Genomic DNA, 19,599 nt, shown 5'->3' with positions numbered 1-19,599 from the left:
AAGTCAAGCATATTGGTGACGATGCATTTGAAAATAAAGTATTAAGTGGTCTTGCTTCACTATTAATGGACATGTAATGTACAGTATATGGCTGATAATTACAACAAAAAAAAAAACACAGTACATGTACTGCATAACAGAGATGATAAAAAACAATTCTGAAAACCAATCCTAAAAACAAAGAAAGCATGGATGAACTCCACACCACCAAAAAGGCCGTAAAACCACAGAAGAAAACTAAAGTAGATGATGTCAGATTGCTTTCTTTGATGGCGGAAAAAAAATCCCCTTCACAACATAAACAGAAGTCAAGAATATTCTGGGGAAGGAAGGTGTATACTTGTGAAAACGTGAATGATCCAAAGTATACCACATCATGCAGTATTACAGCATGGACATGTATGGGTAACAATATGAGTTTTGGGGTGTCTCTGGCTTCACTTTCTGCTCATATTCAGCCAAATGCAACAAACTCGCTAATTGCCCAGTTATCCAGTGTCCTTCTGGACCTAATTGTATCCAATAATTCATCCATTTTGTGGTAAGTATAAAAGAAGAACCTGGACGGCGTGTATTGATTGTGTCAAACACCCTTCAAACTTGCACTGTGACAGTAAATCACTGATGTAGCACTGATTTGCTGTCCACCGAGTTGTTATAATGTATTGATCTGAAACAGCTGTGTTTACAACTTCAATTCTTGGAAAAAAAGAGTTGGCAGGAAAAAGACTTGGATGTTTCTTGTTGTCTTGCTGCTCTCCAGAAAGTGGAGTTACTGGCCACCAGTATTTGTAGTTAGTCATGGAGACCATACAATGAAAACACTGTTATCTTCCAACAATGGTAAAGGCAATAATTATAGAATTATGTCTGCAGTTTTGGGTCACTCACGTAACCGGTCATTTTGTTTTATGAATGGATCAAAATATAATTGATATTTGACACGCTCCCTCCAACACATATCCTTTAGTTGTGGCTTTTGTGCATCACGTTATTTTATGGCCACATTAAGCAAGTCATTCTCATATTATGCTAGTGGTAGTCCAAATTTAGCAGCGAGTCACGCTGAAGAGAAACCCTGTCAAAGGCAGACTGGCTGCACTGCCACACAGTGACAAAGCACCTTTCTCCTCGTATAGGACGGATACCTGCACCTGCTTGTCTCACAGCCCACTAATAGTCTGGCCGTTAATGCAGTTCATACCATCTTAGTGTGCAGATAGTCGGACGCAGTGACGTGCGCTGAGGTTCATGGCTGGTGAAGCACTGACTCCTTTGGAGTTTTTAAAAATGTTATTACGGCAGTGACAAATAACAAATATGTGCTTGTTTATTCATTGCATCAATTTAGAGCACAATAGGCCGACTTGAAACCACAAAACACCAACAACAAACCACAACATTATGACCACTTGTACAACACAACATTATGACCACTTGTACAATCTACTGAGGTTTAATTCAAGAGTTCTACCTTGGACAAAATAATGATTTATTTTGTCATTGTTGGGGTTACACTATTCAGTGTGTATATCCTCATATTGGAAGCAGTGGCTCAGGAGGTAGAGCAGGTCGTCCAGTAACTCTGTTGTTTACTTTATTCTTCTGGCCGTCAGTGCCGCCCGCACTTTTCTTGTTTCCTTCTGCAGAGATGGCTCGAAGTGTGTGAGTGTGGATTGAATGTGCTCAGTGTCAAAGCATAGAAAAGCACCATACAAATCAAATGTATTATTATTATTGTTATTGTTGCTGTTGTCATTAAATGAGGCAACCAAAGTATTACAAGTATTACAAACAACCCTCTGTAAGATCCAGTGTGATTGAACATCACTGCAAACCATTGACGGGCCGTGCATTTGGTACCTGGGCCTTCAGTGGGGACTTAACCGACTTAATCCACCTGTTAATACCACAGCTATCACGTCACAGTTAGAAACCATGGATAAAAAGGTAATGTAACAATGCGTGGCTCTACAGAGAGAGAGAGGCACTTTGTGTACTGTGGATGAACACAGTTATGGCTAAAGCATGAAACCCACTCAAACGTTCATCTCCAAATACATAGTCTCCGATACGCCTCAGATGCATTTCTGCTGGTAACTTCAAGCATTACATAACTTTCACTGGCGATCACTGGTGAAAGCTGCCTGTCACACAACTCCAAACCTCTACACTGCAACATCATCTGGAGCACTTCAGAATCAATATTCATTCAAAAACATGACAAAAACATAAAATACCATTCCATTCCAGACCGCTACAGTCTATTTGATATCACTGTTCAAACTCTGTTCAAGGCTTATGATTTGTGCAAATAACTTTATTTGTTTTCCTGCTAAAACGTTGCTTTTTAGTAATTGCGTATTTTTAATTTTGCATTGAATAAACATTTCCATCCAAAGAGCGCAGTTCCAAACAAATGAGATGCTCTATGTGTAGATGATCTGTCAGCTCAATGTCTTTTCCTTCATTTGAAATAACAGGATAGCTATTATATCAAACCTATGGTCTATGTTTTGGAATGCGGTAGTAAGCCGGCGTACCAGAACACCACGCCCCCACCCCTGCCGCGCACACACACACACACACACACACACACACACACGCACACACACATAGGAAAAAACCATGCAAACACACCGTGCGGCCGTCCCAAATACAAATAAATCCAAATGTGTGCTTTGTGAGCAATTTGTGTTTGATCAGCGCCAGTGACATTCTGTTTGTCCGCTGCTTCTCAAGGACAAGGCAATGAAGAGATTCATTCGTGTCTGAATGCTTGCACAGTGTGCCCGTTGACGTTTCTTTTATCTCAAAATTAAACACACCAGGTGTTGAATGATCAAGTTAGATAAATCGCCTGCATATCATTTTTATTTCCTTTAATTGTTTGATTTCATTTCTCAGTTGGGACTGTGTACATGTGGTCTTTGGTGAAGGTTGTACATTTGTACGACACGGACAGATTTATTGAAAATGTTAACTCACTAAATGTTGTTGGAGCTGCTTTGAAACACTGATACACCTACGATGCGTACACATACTTGTATACTGTATAAAAGAATCATGTTCTATAGTTTGCACATGGTGGAAGATCAATTTACTCATAATTTCCAACTTTTGTAAAGTCAACTTAAGTGAAGTTGGTGTGGTATGTGGTAGTTGCTCCTTCATGTACAATTCTAATACTTATTTTAGAGGTGGGAGAGAAAAAAACATTTTTGGATGCATTGTAATGCAAATGTGAACAGTTTTATTAATCATTTATTATTAATTGATGCAATGGTGGCAGGGAATAAAGCTGCGACGTGGACGTGCAACATCGGTGTGTCACTGTGTGGTGACATTTATGGCTGTTGAGGCACTGAATTGAATTGTGTAGATGGCCAGTGGGGTGGCCATCAAAAGCGCTGTCACTGCTTTTGAACGTCTATTAGAACAAGAAATAGCTGAGCAGTGTGCCAAGGACATGTTTTCATTGCATAGTTTCTGGATTCTGCTCACCATCATGGCGGCCAAACCCGTGCAGGGCATAATACGGATGCCGATCGGCACTCCTGTTTTAACTCTAGACTCCTTGGGTGCCATGCCCACTCATGCTGCTCCAGAGAGCTTCCAATGTTAACAGATTGATGTGCTGAATCACGCTTCAGAACTGAAGTCAAAGTCAACATGGTGAGAAAACCTGACCGGAACCGACCAAAGTCATCATGGAAAACGTACCTACCGCTTGCAGTTCACGCAAGACGCGCTTTTATTGACAGCTCTTCCACACGGAAGGTTGTGTACTTGCAGTGAAATGCGTCCAAGCGGAAAAGAAACAGGCGCGTTTGTCAAAATTGTCGCCCAGCCGTGGGGGTGGCCGGCTACCCCGTAGCTCCGCCACTGCATTTATTTATTTTATTAACTGAAAAACGTTTGTGTTCTCACAATTGATCTGTACATGAAGTACATGCACCCTATTCTAATCCAGGAAAAGTTCTGTTATTTTGTTGTTAAAGTGCAAATCACCCCCCGGGGGAGCTTGGATTCAGTGGGAGGAAAAAGTATGTGAACACTTTAGAATTTGTTCAATTTCTGCATAAATTGGTCATAAAATGTAGTCTGATTTTAATCTAAATTACAAGAATAAACAGATAATGCTTAAACTTAAAATAATAGCACACAAACAATGATATGTTTGTTATGTTTATGATATATGTTTTACGTATATGTTTATAATATTATATATTATTTATTCTAATGATATGTTTGTTATGTTTATGATATATGTTTTACATATATGTTTATAATATTATATATTATTTATTCTAATGATATGTTTGTTATGTTTATGATATATGTTTTACGTATATGTTTATAATATTATATATTATTTATTCTAATGATATGTTTACAATAACATGTACACATTCACAGGACAGGCAGGAAAAAGCAGGTGAACTCTTGGATTGAATAACTGATTGACCCTGCATTGCCAGCAATAACCGCAACCAAACGTTTCCTGTAGTTGCAGGTTAGATGTGCACAACAATCAGCATGAATTTAGGACCATTCCGCTTTACAAAACTGTGCGGTTCAGCAAGATTCCTGGGATGTTTGGTGTGAATATCTCGCTTGAGGTCAGGCCTTTGACTGGGCCACGCCAGAACATGTACTTTCTTCTTCTGAAGCCATTCTGTTTTTTTCAACTAGGACACTTAAACTGCCATAAGAATGTAGCCGATTGTAAATTGGTTCATGTTTGCTATTGGCCACAGCAGCTTTGAGCCACGCCTCCAATCTTATCTCAATGATTGGATGCCATGAGGTTGGCTCGCATCCGACTCTGGTTAGCTCTTGGAGAATCCATAGTCGAGGTTCTCTTACTTTTTTCTCTCTGTCCTGTGAATGCTTGCATGTTATTTTCAATCAAAAATAAAACATATATACTGTATATAAGCCGCACCTACTAAATTTAAAGGGAAAAAAAGTAGATATACATATGTATAGACGTATACATACAGTATACTGTATAGACCGCAGTTACGTCATCGTAATATGGGATATTTAGTAGACAGAAAGATTTTTTTAAACTTTAAATTAAATAAATGCTTTTTTAGAAACAGTGCCGAACAGTGCGTGTAATACGGCTAACTAAACTGTAGCCTACCAGAAAAGTAATTCATCGCTGTCCTTGTCCTCCTCCTGGGAATTAAAACCACTAAAGTAATCTTCTTCACTCTCAAAAACCAACAGCTCCACAATTCCCTCGCCACACACCCCGCCAGTATCTCTCCCTCGTTCATTGTCGCTCCCAGCGCCACCCTCGCCCCAAGACAAATCAGCCCCCAAGCCTGTGCTGTCTTCCCCAGCACCCAGCAGTCCAGCCCCTAGAAACCCACAGGCGACAGTGGACCTCCTGACACCGCTCCACACTGCCAAGATTCACCGGCAGACCCAAGCAAAAGCTGCTAGATCGATGGCCTTCCGCCTGAAAGCCACGTCACATGCACCTCTCCACGTGTTCCCCATGATGAGGGTGCGCGCACAAAGTGCTAAATGACTGCTCAGAAACACACTAGAGACTAGAACCACATTAGCCACAACACTGCGTAAGCCGCAGGGTTCAAAGCATGGATCAAAATCAGCGGCTTATACACTGGATTGATTACTACATATGACTTGTCTGTCAATATTTTGACTAATAATAGGCCGTAGTCAGGCACAAACAGTGATCATTTATTAATTAATTAATTGTTGCAAAACTAGAAAACTAGAAATAGAACGTGGGAGCGATGTTCGAAGTGCGACGTGGCGAGGGATGACTGTAATGGAAACAATGAATAACTTTTTGTCTGTCTCCTTTCTTGTACACTGTATTGTCTGCGCTGTGCAGGCACTGTTCACTTGATGAGGCGTTCAAGCGCACTGCCTAACTCGTGTTAGGCTTTCAGACGTCAATGTGGTCACGATGTTTTTCATTTTTATTCACGCACCCCTACGACATTTATCGTATCCCTAGGCGTATGTGTACCCCACTTTGGGAACCTAGGGTGTATAGTATAGCTTATAATGTAGTTTACCTTGAAATTAACTGAAAGCACTGTTCGAAAAAACTGTCGCTGACAGAACAGCGCCCCCTCCTGGCTGTAAACAGGTACATTAGATAATGCATAACATCATGTATGCTGCTTCTGTTTGCTAGCAGCCATGCCCTGAAAGGCTCAAAGTATTGTACAATATGGAATTTTTGGAATGATTGATCGCAATGTCACAATCTGCAGGCTTTGTCATGTCTTTAATATAAGCGTGACATCATTATTCTTCCTATCAGACAATAAGGCGCTCAGTCCTCCACATCGTGACGGAGTGAGGGCTTGTTGCTGCTGTTCTTCTCTAGAAAGTGAAAGCCATAGTCAGTGGGTTTTTTTTACATTATTGAAATACATAAGCTGGGGCGCCAGCGTCAATGTGTCAGGTAGACTCAGCAACTTGTCAAATGCGATAAAGATATTTAACGCTCTGCTGAATGAATTGGCCATCTGGACATTTCAGGTATCAACTTATTGTCACCCCTGGTCTCCCTTGGCCACCCCAATGACCAACGTCACTGACTGAAACATCCGCATGATACACAGGAACTGTGCAAACTATCAGGATGTAAGTTTACGTAAATAAACGAATACAATAAATAAATCCAAATATTTCAAAAAGAGAAGAAAGTACAGCAGAGAAAGGCGTCATTACATCACATTGCAGCCTTCTGGTCCCAATAGAATCATGGAACAATCCGAGACATCCACATAAGACACAAGTAACAACAGCTTTCAGAGTGTTGATGCTGAGCAGAGCGTCATCGCGTCATGTGACTAGAAATGGACTGTGGCGGGTCACGTGACGCAGGGGGGGACGGCTATATTCGCGCAGGACATAAACACAGACCAGGACAACGGAGGCGATAGCGCAAGAGACGTCTGCAGAAAACAGCCCCTAGTTTGGCGTTTTTTTCGATATCTTCCATCGAGGTATTTCTTTCCAACTTCAGCTACAGTGATAGCTAAGTTTGGAGGGGAGGAAGAGGGAGATACGCGGCATTTTTGTTCTTTTTTGACGCAGTTAGATGAAGAAATAGTCATCAAGCAAATACAGTTTGAAGCGCATACGCCAGGTCTACTTTCAGCTTTAAAATGGAAAACTCTGCACCCAAGAAGACATGTTGTGGTACGTTGCCTTTATTGTCTTCAGCAAATAGTCTTTTTTTGTGTGAATATTTTCGAAGCGGACCCCCCGTGAATTGGAGATATGAGTCAGGAGCATCATCTGAAATCGTGATTTAATTCTGACATGAAGATATGTCTCCCTCACAGAATCTATTCGAGATTTCTTCACCTCAGCAAAATTCCTTATCTATATGGGACATGCCCTGTCAACGTGGGTAAGTGAACACGTTAAAAGTGTCGCTCATAATGCGTGGGTGTTATGTATGAAGCCGATTCTAAATTATTAAATGAGACACGAGAGCTTGTCCCATATACACACAACAAAAGGCTGTGTGGGGAGTGGAATGGGCAAGAAGCACCTGTTTGTATTTCTCCCACTGGTGCATGACGAGTTAGGTTAGTATGTCAGTGGTGGTAGCGTCGTGATTTGGCTCTACATTTTTTTTATTGTCAAAAGTCAAGCATTTAGCAACCTGAGTGAGATTTGTGATAAAACAACGTAATTAATCACTACTTGCCGATTAAAAAAAGCAAAAGCAACGAAAATGAGTGTATTTCACCATGTTTGTTTGAACTCAGTCATCCTACTGTTTAACGTAAGCGCTGAGTACACCAGGCTTGAGTTCAGATAGAATCTCTCATTACCATTAGGAGGTCGTAAATCAGGATGCCTTTCATGCAAACTGGGTACTGAAGAAATTCCTTAAATGTGTGAGAAACATTGCTTTTAAAATATTTGCACATATGGTTTTACACAAAGACGATCGTTGTTGATTGTGAGCGCTTTGACCCAATTTATTTTTTCTTATAAATGAATATAAATATATCTATTTAGTTTTACACAACATCCTATCACATGTTCTGCACTGAGGCGATTGTATTATTTTAGCAGCCTCCTTTTACGCCAAACATGAGATGAAGAATGGGTTAATGGGTTGTCACAATACCAGAATTCCAGTTGTCGATACGGCCACACGGCGGCCTGGTGGTTAGCATGTTGGCCGTACGATCAGGAGATCGGGAAGATTCAATCGAATCTCCGTTTGGGCATTCATCTCTGTGGAGTTTGCATGTTCTCCCCGTGTGTATGTGGGTTTTCTCCAGGTACTCTGGTTTCCTCCCACATTCCAAAAACATGCATGTTAGCTTCATTGGAGACTCTATATTGTCCATAGGTATGAATGTGAGTGTGTAGGGTTGTTAGTCTGTATGACCAGTCCATGGTATATCCCGCCTCTCGCCCAAAGTCAGCTGGGATAGACTCCAGCATTTCTTGGTAAATGGTAAATCACATGTATAGCGCTTTGACACAGTTAGCACATTTACCAACTGATGACGCGGCATCAAGAGCGGCTTAGGTTTGGTTTGATCACGGGAGGACGGATGACCGAACCCGCAACCTTCAGGTTGGGAGACGACAACTTTACCACCTGAGCCATGTCGCCCTCCACAGCTTCTTGTGTTTCTTCTATTGTTTACAGTGTTGATGGTTAGCGAGCAGCTCAAATGGTTAGCTAGTTTGGTAGCCATGACCACAACACAAAGGGGATTGATTGACAATGGTCTACAGCCAATCAGGACGCAGAAGACAATGGGCCGTGCATACAGAGAAACACAGCTGCCTCGTGCTAAAGCACAGAACGACACCACTCAACTTCCCACAATGCAATTCTTCTTAAAGGGCCAGGCTCAGCCTGGAACAGCAGTCATAATCTGTAAAAAAAGAAGCACTAAGGAACACTGTATTACAAAACACAATTCCAAAATAGTTTATCATTTGTGGACTCAGTGCTCATACGCACATACTGCCCACGTCAGTTAGTCGATACGGCTTGCCGAGGAAGTTTGATAGTCGATACTGACGGTACCTAAAAAAGCAGTTATCGATGTGTATTTTGCATGTTGATATCGACTTTGTATTGAAATATTGATTCTTGTGACAAACCTAATCTGAGTTTGAACCTGCAGGGCGATCGAATGTGGAACTTTGCTGTGGCTGTGTTCCTGGTAGAGCTGTATGGGAACAGCCTCTTGCTCACAGCGGTGTACGGGCTGGTGGTGGCCGGCTCTGTGCTGCTGCTGGGGGCCATCATTGGGGACTGGGTGGACAGGAACCCCAGACTCAAAGGTGAGCTAGCAGTAATTCTCTTCAGCAAGTTATTCATATGAATTGCATTATAGATTTGATCGAAAATGCAAAAAGAGTGGCCCTTGGTAATGTAGTGATCCACATGGCTGTTAAGCCCAAAATTATTCATACCCTGGCCAAATTTTGAGTTAAAGGTCCTGTCTGCCTTGGGTTGGTACTGCATGGGGGCGGTAACCTTCAAATCTAGATATTCCGCCCTCTTCCTGCTCCGACGTTTTAAGCCACAGCCTACGTAACACATACGCACGTGCATTGGTTTTGTTTGTTGTCAGCTGTTAATAGCAATTTGACAAAGTTTAGCGACTAACATTGGTTATCATTGAATGTATAGCCTATCGTAACCACACAATGACTCCAAATCGCTCCACTGAGACTGCTCTTGTGCATGTGCACACGCTACGGACGTGTACAAGTATACGAGACAGTGGTGAGTGGAAGCCATGAGCCCCATTTGTTTTATTTGGGTAGAAAAAAAAATTCACTATAACCTCTGTGACAAATATTACCACTATTGGTAACATCTACTAACCGATGGTGTGTTTTTGTTTGAAAAAAAGATTAGTTTGGAGACGAAGAGGGACAGTACCTTTTTAAATCAACTGATCAGCTGACCGATATTATCGGCCGATACTGGCATAAAAATGACATATTACCTCGGGGGGTATTTTACCGATAATGACATCAGCACGAGTGATGTCCGTAGAGCAACAAACTTGCTAGCTCAGTATGTCCACGGTCTGGAATTATTTCCAAGTTTCGCCTTTTGGATTGTAAATATGCAGTTTGCAATGATTACAAAAGGCTGGTTATGCGAGGGGGTAGTAAGGTGTCTTCCTTCAACGCTTGTCATCTAATATCACACCTCAGGAAGAATCACCCGGAGTCACACGCAGCAAAAGAAAAATAAGAATGAGCCCCGTTTATAATTTTACCGACTGCATTGGTCCAGTGTTTCATGCTTTGAACTTACTGTGTTCTTCTACAGATGTTTGTGCCACACAGAAATGTGCAGCTCTCCAATCTTCCTTTACTCGATGCGTATTTGCGAATTTAATGACTATTTTGTTAAGACATTTTTTAAAAATACCGTAAGTATGGCACTTTTTATATAACTTGTACTGCATACTGCGCCATTTGTCTTATTTTGCACAAACTGCGTATTTGTGAAATGCATCCAGTGGCATCACCATCACAGTACAAGAATCATCATGTGTTCATTACACAAGATATGACCTGACATTAGTTTGAAGGAAGAGCTGCTTGCGATATCTGTATTGCTTGTTATCTGTATCGGGAGTTAAGTGCTGGACAGTATCGGAATATGGGATATCTGGGATAGGCCCCATCCCCCGTTATACCTTGAGTGGAGAATCTTTCTACTGGTTCATTTTAAAGTGATACACCACCACCAGAATGTACGGCATCAGGGTGCAGGAAGTGCATCCAAAGAGCTCGTGGGAGTCCTGGAATAAACTTCACCAGACAGCAGTCTCTTGTATTTAGTCGCATTTGTGTTCCTAATGTTGTTGTTGTGCGTCCACAGTGGCCCAGACTTCTTTGGTCGTCCAGAACAGTTGCGTCATCGCGTGCGGGATTCTCCTTATGGTGGTTTTCCAATTCAAAGAACAGCTCGCGGAGGTTTACAATGGATGGATCCTGGTAAGTTGCGCGGTGTGCTGCTCACTCTTTGGACGTGATCTGATTGGACGGTTTTGCTTCAAGCATTTTGACCTTTGATCCTCAAGTACAACAGCCTGACCCCATATGATACTACTTTACTGATATGGACTTCCACGTCAATATTATTTATGACGCCTTTGAATGCCTGAAATGAGCGTGGACAATAAAACACGACTTTTGTTCAGTTCTAATTGAATCCAGGATATACAGTTCAAAGATTTGCTTTCAAATTTAGGGATTGCGTATTGAACGTGATAAAGATCGTACAACCAAGACTCCGTCACAAACAAAGCAACGAAGCATATGACTTTCACAAACAACACTAACAGCCTTGTGAGGAAAATAGCATTTGTTAGTGCAGGAGGCATGTTTGCACTTGTTGAAATATGCGACTTTTTGTTAGCTCCCTTGCCACAGAAGCTTCAGGCCTGAGTCTGGACCTTCCAGAAGCCCAAGTGGTTCTGTTTGTGAGGATGGTGGCCCTCTGCATTCATGGGACCACTTTGTGATATGACATTTTTGCCATGTGAAAGAGTTTACAGGGTCAGCCAGTGCGTGTGTGCGCGCGCTAGGGGTGGAGAAACTGGTGAAAGAGGAGAATGAATGTGGGACTGAAGGGCTGTGCAGTCAGCAGGTTCTTCAAGGCTTGTCATATGACACACAGTGAAATGTGGGCTGGCCATTTCTTTTGTTGCTATTCTGACCACAGCAGCTGCGTGCGTGTTTGACTACGGAAGATCAACAAAGTTAGCCCACTTAGTACACAAGTGAAGCATGTCCACATTCTGCCTTCTATATTCTAATCTTTATTGTTCTGAACAAAGTCACATGTTGAGCATTACCCCCCCCCGGTCATGAGTCTACAGCCGTTTTTCAAATGGTTTTCTTATCACAGCGAGCAACTCGGTATGTTCGAACCTTTGATGTTAGCATTTCAACTTCCAAACTGTACCCCAAACTTTTTGCCATAAACACAAAGTACTAATAAACTGCAGTATAATGGAAAGAACTGACAAATGTTCATGTTACGTAAACATGGTATGGTTTAATAGAGTAGACCCCCATTTTCGTTCCAAATCTCGTCTCGTCTCGTGAAGCGAATGTCTCATGACACCCCGACTAATAACTTGTTCACTTCGCTGCAAGTTTTCAAGCCGATTTCACTTTTGCATCACACAGCAATTATGGTGCATTCAAGGACCGCCGAACAAAGTGCAAAATATCAATGCTTGACGAAAAAGCATTACCACAGAAGCATTCATGTAAAAAGTGTGGGCTTTTCCAACAGTGGTACACGTATGCTGTACATTTTACCTGTATTATCATGCATTTATAAATTATCATCAACTTGGGGTGAATGACGTGTGTTTTTTGTGGAAAAAAAAATATATATTTTGAGAGAATTTTTTGGTGGGGCAAAAATGTGAGAATTTGTGGGTATTGTAGAGTAGAATAAATAGAAACAAATGAATAAACAATCAACATGGACTACAAAAGAATCTACTAGATCTGCATACAGGTTGCGGATCGAGGAAATCTTTTCACTTTTCTTTGAATTGAAGACACTGCTTGAAGGGTGCGTGTAGAAAAAAAATAAAATAAATCTGCTCCACCTTTTCATGCATTTTCATAAGTGTGATGATGTGCCATTCCAACTTCACTGTTTTTCAGACCACCTGCTACATTCTGGTGATCAGCATTGCCAACATGGCCAACCTTGCCAGCACAGCTACATCCATCACCATCCAGAGGGACTGGGTGGTTGTTGTTGCGGGTCAGGACAGCAGCAAGTTGGCAGGTCAGCGTTTGTGCTTCACGTGGACTTCACGTGATCCTTATCACATACGTTCACTGTGTCAGACTTTGCCCCTCAATTTGGACTCCCTCTCCTTTTTACGTTTTATGTCCTTACAGTTTTTTGCGACTCTGTGTTGTGCTTGTTCGATTTGATGAAAGTACAACACAGAAACGGCAACAGACCACATCAGACAGCATTACCTTAACGTTGCTCTGCACTCTCTGCATGTTTCCCACTCACATCAGACATGAATGCCACCGTGCGGATTATTGACCAGCTGACCAACATCCTGGCTCCTATGCTTGTGGGCCAGATAATGTCCTTTGGCTCCCACTTCATTGGCTGTGGCTTCATCTCAGGATGGAACCTGTGCTCCATGTGTGTGGAGTACATGCTGTTGTGGAAGGTCTATCAGAAGACGCCGGCATTGGCTGTGAAAGCTGGTCAAAAGGAACAGCATGAAGAGCAGGAGCTCAAACAGCTCAGCCCTTTGAAAGGTACTGGAGTGGGCAAAATAAGTCCAGTGGTACCTCGGTTTAATATTAATTCGTTCCAAAAGGATGGGAAAAAATACGCACGAAAACCTAAGCAATATTTATTCCTTAGGCAAATAAGTAAATCCAATTCCGTACCACACACTGAAAAATTTGACAAAAATACATTCTATTACTCTTATTGTGAAGACTGTGGGGAGCAGCAATCCTTGCCAGCAAATACTACTCAACATCTTTGATCGTTTCTCTGTTTTGGGAACACCTTTACCCATTTTGCAACGTTAGTTTCCTTGATTTCTTCTTTCTTCACCAGGATGCAACTCGATTATTTGAGTTTGCCAAATGAATGTGCCTTTTGGTAGTATTGTAAGATGGCTGATCAATACGCTAAAGATAACCAAGCAAAGCTGGGAGTAGTCAGTCCACATCTTTATTAGTACCACGAGATTCAGTGTGCCAAAGAGGAACATACAAGTTTGTTATGCGTGATACTGACTGTAACCGAGACAGTGTATGAGAACCGAGGCCAAAATTTTGTGCAAATTTTTCCTGTCAAAAACTGAATCATATGAAAACCAGGACGTTCGAGAACCGAGGTTTGATTGAAATTTATTTTGTTTAGCACCTTGATAAAGTATGAACAGTCCAGAACTTTTATGGTAGGTTTATTGTAACAGAGACAATATAAAAAGAAAATCTGGGAAAACAATAAATAAATGCAATAAAGTAATTTGTGTTTACTAAGGGAAAAAACCATATTTGATCCACTACCAACCAGCAATGTGTATAAAATTGAAATATAACGAAGTTGGGAAATGTTCTTTCTAATGGAAAAGAGGGAGATTGTAGTACCCCTAAATCCAACGTTTATTTGTTTCTACTGATGGATGGACGAGGCTGACGTTTGCTCACAGATTAGAAAATCTACATTCCACAAAGGATTACCTGTATTAGGATGTGTGAATGGAAAACGTTGGTGAAGACGACCCACTGGCGTTTGAGCGCCTGCGTGCTAATCCAGACTCCTCTTTTGCAGAATCAGAGAACAGCCAAAGTCCTGAGGAGTCATCTCAGCCACTAATGAATGAAACCTCAGTGGTGGTCAAGCTGGACTCCCCTAAACAACGAGACTGTTGCGATCAGGTGGCCGAACCCGTACGCACCTTCAAGGCTGGCTGGGTGGCCTATTACAACCAGAACATTTTCTTTGCTGGCATGTCCCTGGCGTTTCTCTACATGACAGTACTAGGATTTGACTGCATCACCACAGGCTACGCCTACACACAGGGCCTCAACGGCTCTGTCCTCAGTCTACTGATGGGAGCCTCTGCGGTGTCGGGCATTTGTGGCACCGTTGCCTTCACATGGGTTCGCAAGAAGTGTGGCTTGATCCGCACTGGCTTCATCTCCGGCGTAGCCCAGCTGTCTTGTCTTATGCTGTGCGTTGTCTCTGTCTTTGCTCCCGGGAGCCCCTTAGACCTCAGCGTCTCCCCCTTCCAGGACATTTACACCCACTTAATTGGACAGCAGATGCTTCCTGAGGCCGGCAACAGTTTCACTAGTGCCCTTACTGGCGAGAACACTACTACTACCACCAGTGCACCAGCTGAAGATCTGCCAACGGTGAAGACCTACATGTCTGTTGGCTTGCTGTTTGCTGGTGTCATTGCTGCGAGGGTTGGTAAGTCACATTATTTCACCTTGATCAATCAAATGTTGCTTTGGATTATAGCACAATATGACTTTCATTATGGGGCGACATCAGCAAGGTTGTATGTTCCTTTGATTGATTGACTGCTGACCAGTCCAGGGTGTACGCTGCCTTTCAGCCAACGTCAGCTGAGACTGTAGCTCACCTGTGATGAACAGCATACAGTGGTGGGAAAAGTGTTTACCCCTTCTTCATGTCTTTTTTTGCATGTTTGTCACACTTAAATGTTTCATGTCAAACAAATGTAAATATTAGTCAACGACAACATGACTGAACAAAAATGTAGTTTTAAAATTAAACTTTTATTCTTAAGGGACAAAAAAAAAATCCAAACCTAGACAGCCCTGTGTGAAAAAGTGATTGCCCCCGAAATCCTAATAACTGGTTGGGTCACCCTTTAGCAGCAACAACTGCAATCAAGCGTTTGTGCTAACTTGCAATGAGTCTCTTACAGCGCGGGGGAGGAATTTTGGCCCACTCATCTTTGCAGAATTGTTGTAATTCAGCCACATTGGAGGGTTTTCCAGCATGAAGCCCCTTTTTAAGGTCATGCCACAGCATCTCAATAGGATTCAGGTCAGGACTTTGACTAGGCCACTCCAAAGTCTTCATTTTGTTTATCTTCAGCCATTCAGAGGTGGACTTGCTGGTGTGTTGTGGATCATTGTCCTGCTGCAGAACTCAAGTTGGTTTCAGCTTGAGGTCACCAACAGATTTCCAGACATTGTCCTTCAGGATTTTTTGGTAGACAGCAGAATTCATGGTTCCATTTATCACAGCAAGTCTTCCAGGTCCTCAAGCAGCAAAACATCCCCAGACCATCACACTACCACCACCATATTTTACTGTTCCTATGATGTTCTTTTTCTGAAATGCGGTGTTACTTTTACGCCAGATGTAACGGGGGACACACACCTTCCAAAAAGTTCAACTTTCTCTCGTCAGACCACACAGTATTTTCCCAAAGGTCTTTGGGTTTTCTGGCAAAATTGAGACGAACCTTAGTGCTGTTTTTGTTCAGCAGTGGTTTTGGTCTTGGAACTTTGCCATGCAGGCTGTTTTTGCCCAGCGTCTTTCTTATGGTGGAGTCATGAACACTGACCTTAACTGAGGCAAGTGAGGCCTGCAGTTCTTTGGATGTTGGGAAGGTTCACCGCTGTTCCATGTTTTCGCCATTTTTTTGTGTATAATGGCTCTCACTGTGGTTCGCTGGAGTCCCAAAGCTTTAGAAATGGCTTGATAACCTCTTCCAGACTGATAGATCTCAATTACTTTCTTTCTGGTGGGGGGCAACGGGGAGGCAATCACTTTTTCACACACAGCCATGTAGGTTTTCATTTCTTTTCTCCCTTTATAATAAAGGGGGGGGGGGGTCAATCACTTTTTCCACACACGGCCATGTAGGTTTGAAAAAGTTTCATTTAAAAACTGCATTTTGTGTTCAATTGTGTTGTCATTGACTAATATTTACATTTGTTTGCTGATCTGAAACATTTAAGTGTGACAAACATGCAAAAAAAAAAAATCACTGGTGTGAAATAAATGAGTCACTTCCAAATGGTGACGTCATCAGTTTTACAGGTTGGATTGTAGATCACACAAGTCCTTGGTGACTTTAGCACAGGTCAATCATTACAACCCATGATGCCTGTCATATTGCATATGCCTCCAACAAACTCATTGTCAAATGACTGTTGGGACTCTGACCTCTGTCGCGTTTTCTGATAGGCCTGTGGTCCTTTGATCTGACGGTGACGCAGCTCATCCAGGAGAATGTGATCGAGTCAGAGCGAGGTGTGATCAACGGTGTCCAGAACTCCATGAATTACCTCTTAGACCTGCTGCACTTCATCATGGTGATCCTGGCACCAAACCCGGAGGCATTTGGTCTGCTGGTCATCATCTCTGTGTCCTTCGTGACCATGGGTCACATCATGTACTTCCGATTTGCCTTCAAGAGTCTGGGTAGTCGTCTGTTCCTCTGCTGCTCGCCGGAGCAGAAGGTGGAGACGGACGACATCCATTCACCTCCTACCACGGTCTAATGTGGCTGTCCTTAGTATATCTTTCTCTACTCTAGCCTTACAGTGCTGACACTTGACTAACATCTCCACATGTAGCCGATTGAGTGATTGTCTTAACATGAGAAAGCTTCCTTCCAGTTGTGTGTTAAAAGGAAGCTTTACTTGCAGCAGGAGCACAAGTGAGAGTTTTACAAGTTTAGATTAGGCAGATTTTTGGGTAAACGGCAAGGGATGCTCGTCTGGCTGCATCACAGTGTGATGTAAAAGTTCTTGTACCATCAGAAGGATTAAATAAGTGCAGACGGTATGCTTCTCATTAGCAGCCGCATCACACATTTGAAATACATGCAGCGTTGCAGTGACTTCATTGGTGCTTGAGTGTAGAGCCATATGTGTGTTAGCTCACACACGACAAACAGGTTGGGAGTTTTTTTATTTTTATTTTAACCAAACAACACAGGGATCTCGTCTTTTTTTGTGTGGTTCTCAAAGGTTGAAATGGACTGTATTCAGGAAATGCAGGTTGTGTCTTTTTGATGAATGTGTCATCATTCTTGGTATGCAACCACTTCATTTACTCTCAGTTGCCAAAGTCTTGGTTCATATGTGGTCTAAAAGGATACGAGGGAATCCATGATCCAGTTTGAATCTCTCCAAATATCTGTTTTGCATCATCAAGGATTCCGTATATATTGTCCTACCGACTGTTATTGTACCCAATGCTTGTTTTGCTTGTTAATGTCCTCATATAGCCCCCTCTGATGTGTTGTAGTTCTCTAGGATTTTTCCAGTTGATTTTTACGCCAGCACTTTAAGTGATTGACATCCGTCATTAGGCCCCCGCCTGATGTCTGATCTGATAGTTGATCATTTGTTTTGCACAAGTCCGAAATCCAGATTCCTTACCAAGAGGTGGGGTGTGGCCTGAAAACGCACTCGTAGCTGTACAGTTGATACCCGCATAGTCATAACCCCGCCCCCATTTTGTGCTTATAATCTCCGGAACGAGGCCGTTTATTGGAAGAATCCCCATTTGCCCAACATTGCGCAGAAAGTAGCTGGAGGCAAACTTCCACTTGCTTGAGGTGCTTTTTATATGCTGTGAATGATCTTGATACTTCCATTCTTACTCACACGTCACAAACCAACAGCAGCTTAACCCAAATGGCTACCTCGCTCACGGTGCAACCAAAAACCCCACGTGGAACATGCAATGCACCTACGGACTATGCAGGCATCGAAATGGACGATTACCTACTGATACACGTGCAAAACAATACTGTTGTAAACAAATTTACAAGCTGCAAGGCATGCTGGGAAGCCCACACACACACACACACACACACACTTCAACAGGAAGTTACCCAGCATGGCTTGGGGGTTATAATTTGTGTAAATAGTATTCATCTACATGTATATTAGTGTGTAAGCATTTATTTCAGTACTCGCGTAGTCCATGGGGTGCAGTCACATCATGTGTTCCACGTGTTGCGTGTGCTATTGTACATCGTGAGCGAGGGGGGGATGTTTAGTTTGATGAGTTAATGTCAAAATAAACTTTTTTTTTAATGGAAATTTCAATGACTTGCCATTCGTGGGTGGTCCTGGACCGTAGCCCCTACGAAAACCGGGAATCTACTTGTTCAGTAACTCCCTGTGAGGTAGGAAGTCTGACTGCGGGCAGGCCAAGTTTACCTTGGCAATTCCCAGTTTGGTTCTGAAGGTGGGATAATAGCCTGCGTAGCCTTAAAATGGTAAGGTGTACCTCAATGTTTGCATATGTTCCAGGGTTGTTACAGATTCAGTCAAGGGGTAAGTGAAAAACGTAATGAGTATCTTATATCGAATAACTGCAGAAGTCATGATGTCTTTCCCGTCACGCAGAGTTGAGCCACATGGATTAGTCCACAAAGGCTCTTTAGGCCTTACTCGAGTCTCGCTCTGGTGATCAAAAAGTGGCTGCACCCCACCCAGGAAATGATTTCGGTTATGGTGCAGACACTTGTATTGGACATAGAGATATCACACTACACGTTGGAGCGCGGTGGGCTAGGGCTGTACTTGCACCAGTGCTACCGTCTCTTGAAAATGGAGCTCGGTTATCATTTTCTAAAATCAGGAAGAGTTCAAAAGGCCATAAACTATTTTAAGTGTAAACAAATACAGACAATTGTATAAATCAAATTGGGAAAAACATGTGGGTATTGTCTTTTTTTTTAATGTTTTTTTATATACCTTGTGTTATCTTTTTGTGTGATATAATCAATTATACTACATTACATGAAAGTAAATTTATCTGTATACATAATGTGTATTTGTTTTTTTTTGGCAAAAAGATTAATCAGAAGTTCATTTTGTATGTGTCACTCCATAGAATACAGATTGACACCAACGTTTATAATGCATGAGGTGTCTTAAATAAACAACCTGCAGTATTGCCTGTCTTTTACTTGAAGCAGTGGTTTTCACTAATTTCATGAAGGTGAGGTTTCCGATTGTGACAGCACGAGTACTCCGGTATTCTGATACCACAGCTGTTAG

General features: G+C 42.2%; 1 protein-coding gene across 4 annotated transcripts; it reads left to right on the top strand.

The window, feature by feature from the left end:
- Positions 1–7,008: 7,008 nt before the first annotated feature.
- Positions 7,009–19,495, top strand: slc40a1 (solute carrier family 40 member 1). Of its 4 annotated transcripts, XM_054787108.1 has the most exons (8): positions 7,009–7,203; positions 7,350–7,417; positions 9,171–9,330; positions 10,895–11,010; positions 12,703–12,829; positions 13,075–13,326; positions 14,360–15,004; positions 16,763–19,495. In XM_054787108.1, the coding sequence occupies exons 1-8, from the start codon at positions 7,170–7,172 to the stop codon at positions 17,077–17,079; spliced, it is 1,719 nt and encodes a 572-aa protein (XP_054643083.1). In that variant the 5' UTR covers positions 7,009–7,169; the 3' UTR covers positions 17,080–19,495. The 4 variants fall into 4 exon arrangements, with proteins under 4 accessions (XP_054643083.1, XP_054643084.1, XP_054643086.1 ...); XM_054787109.1 differs by lacking the exon at positions 13,075–13,326; XM_054787110.1 differs by lacking the exon at positions 10,895–11,010 and having other exon boundaries at positions 7,123–7,203.
- The last annotated feature ends 104 nt before the right edge of the window (positions 19,496–19,599 follow it).

Source organism: Dunckerocampus dactyliophorus, chromosome 9 (genome assembly GCF_027744805.1).
Source record: "Dunckerocampus dactyliophorus isolate RoL2022-P2 chromosome 9, RoL_Ddac_1.1, whole genome shotgun sequence".
Taxonomy (NCBI): Eukaryota; Metazoa; Chordata; class Actinopteri; order Syngnathiformes; family Syngnathidae; genus Dunckerocampus; species Dunckerocampus dactyliophorus.
This window is presented reverse-complemented; position numbering and strand designations above follow the sequence as displayed.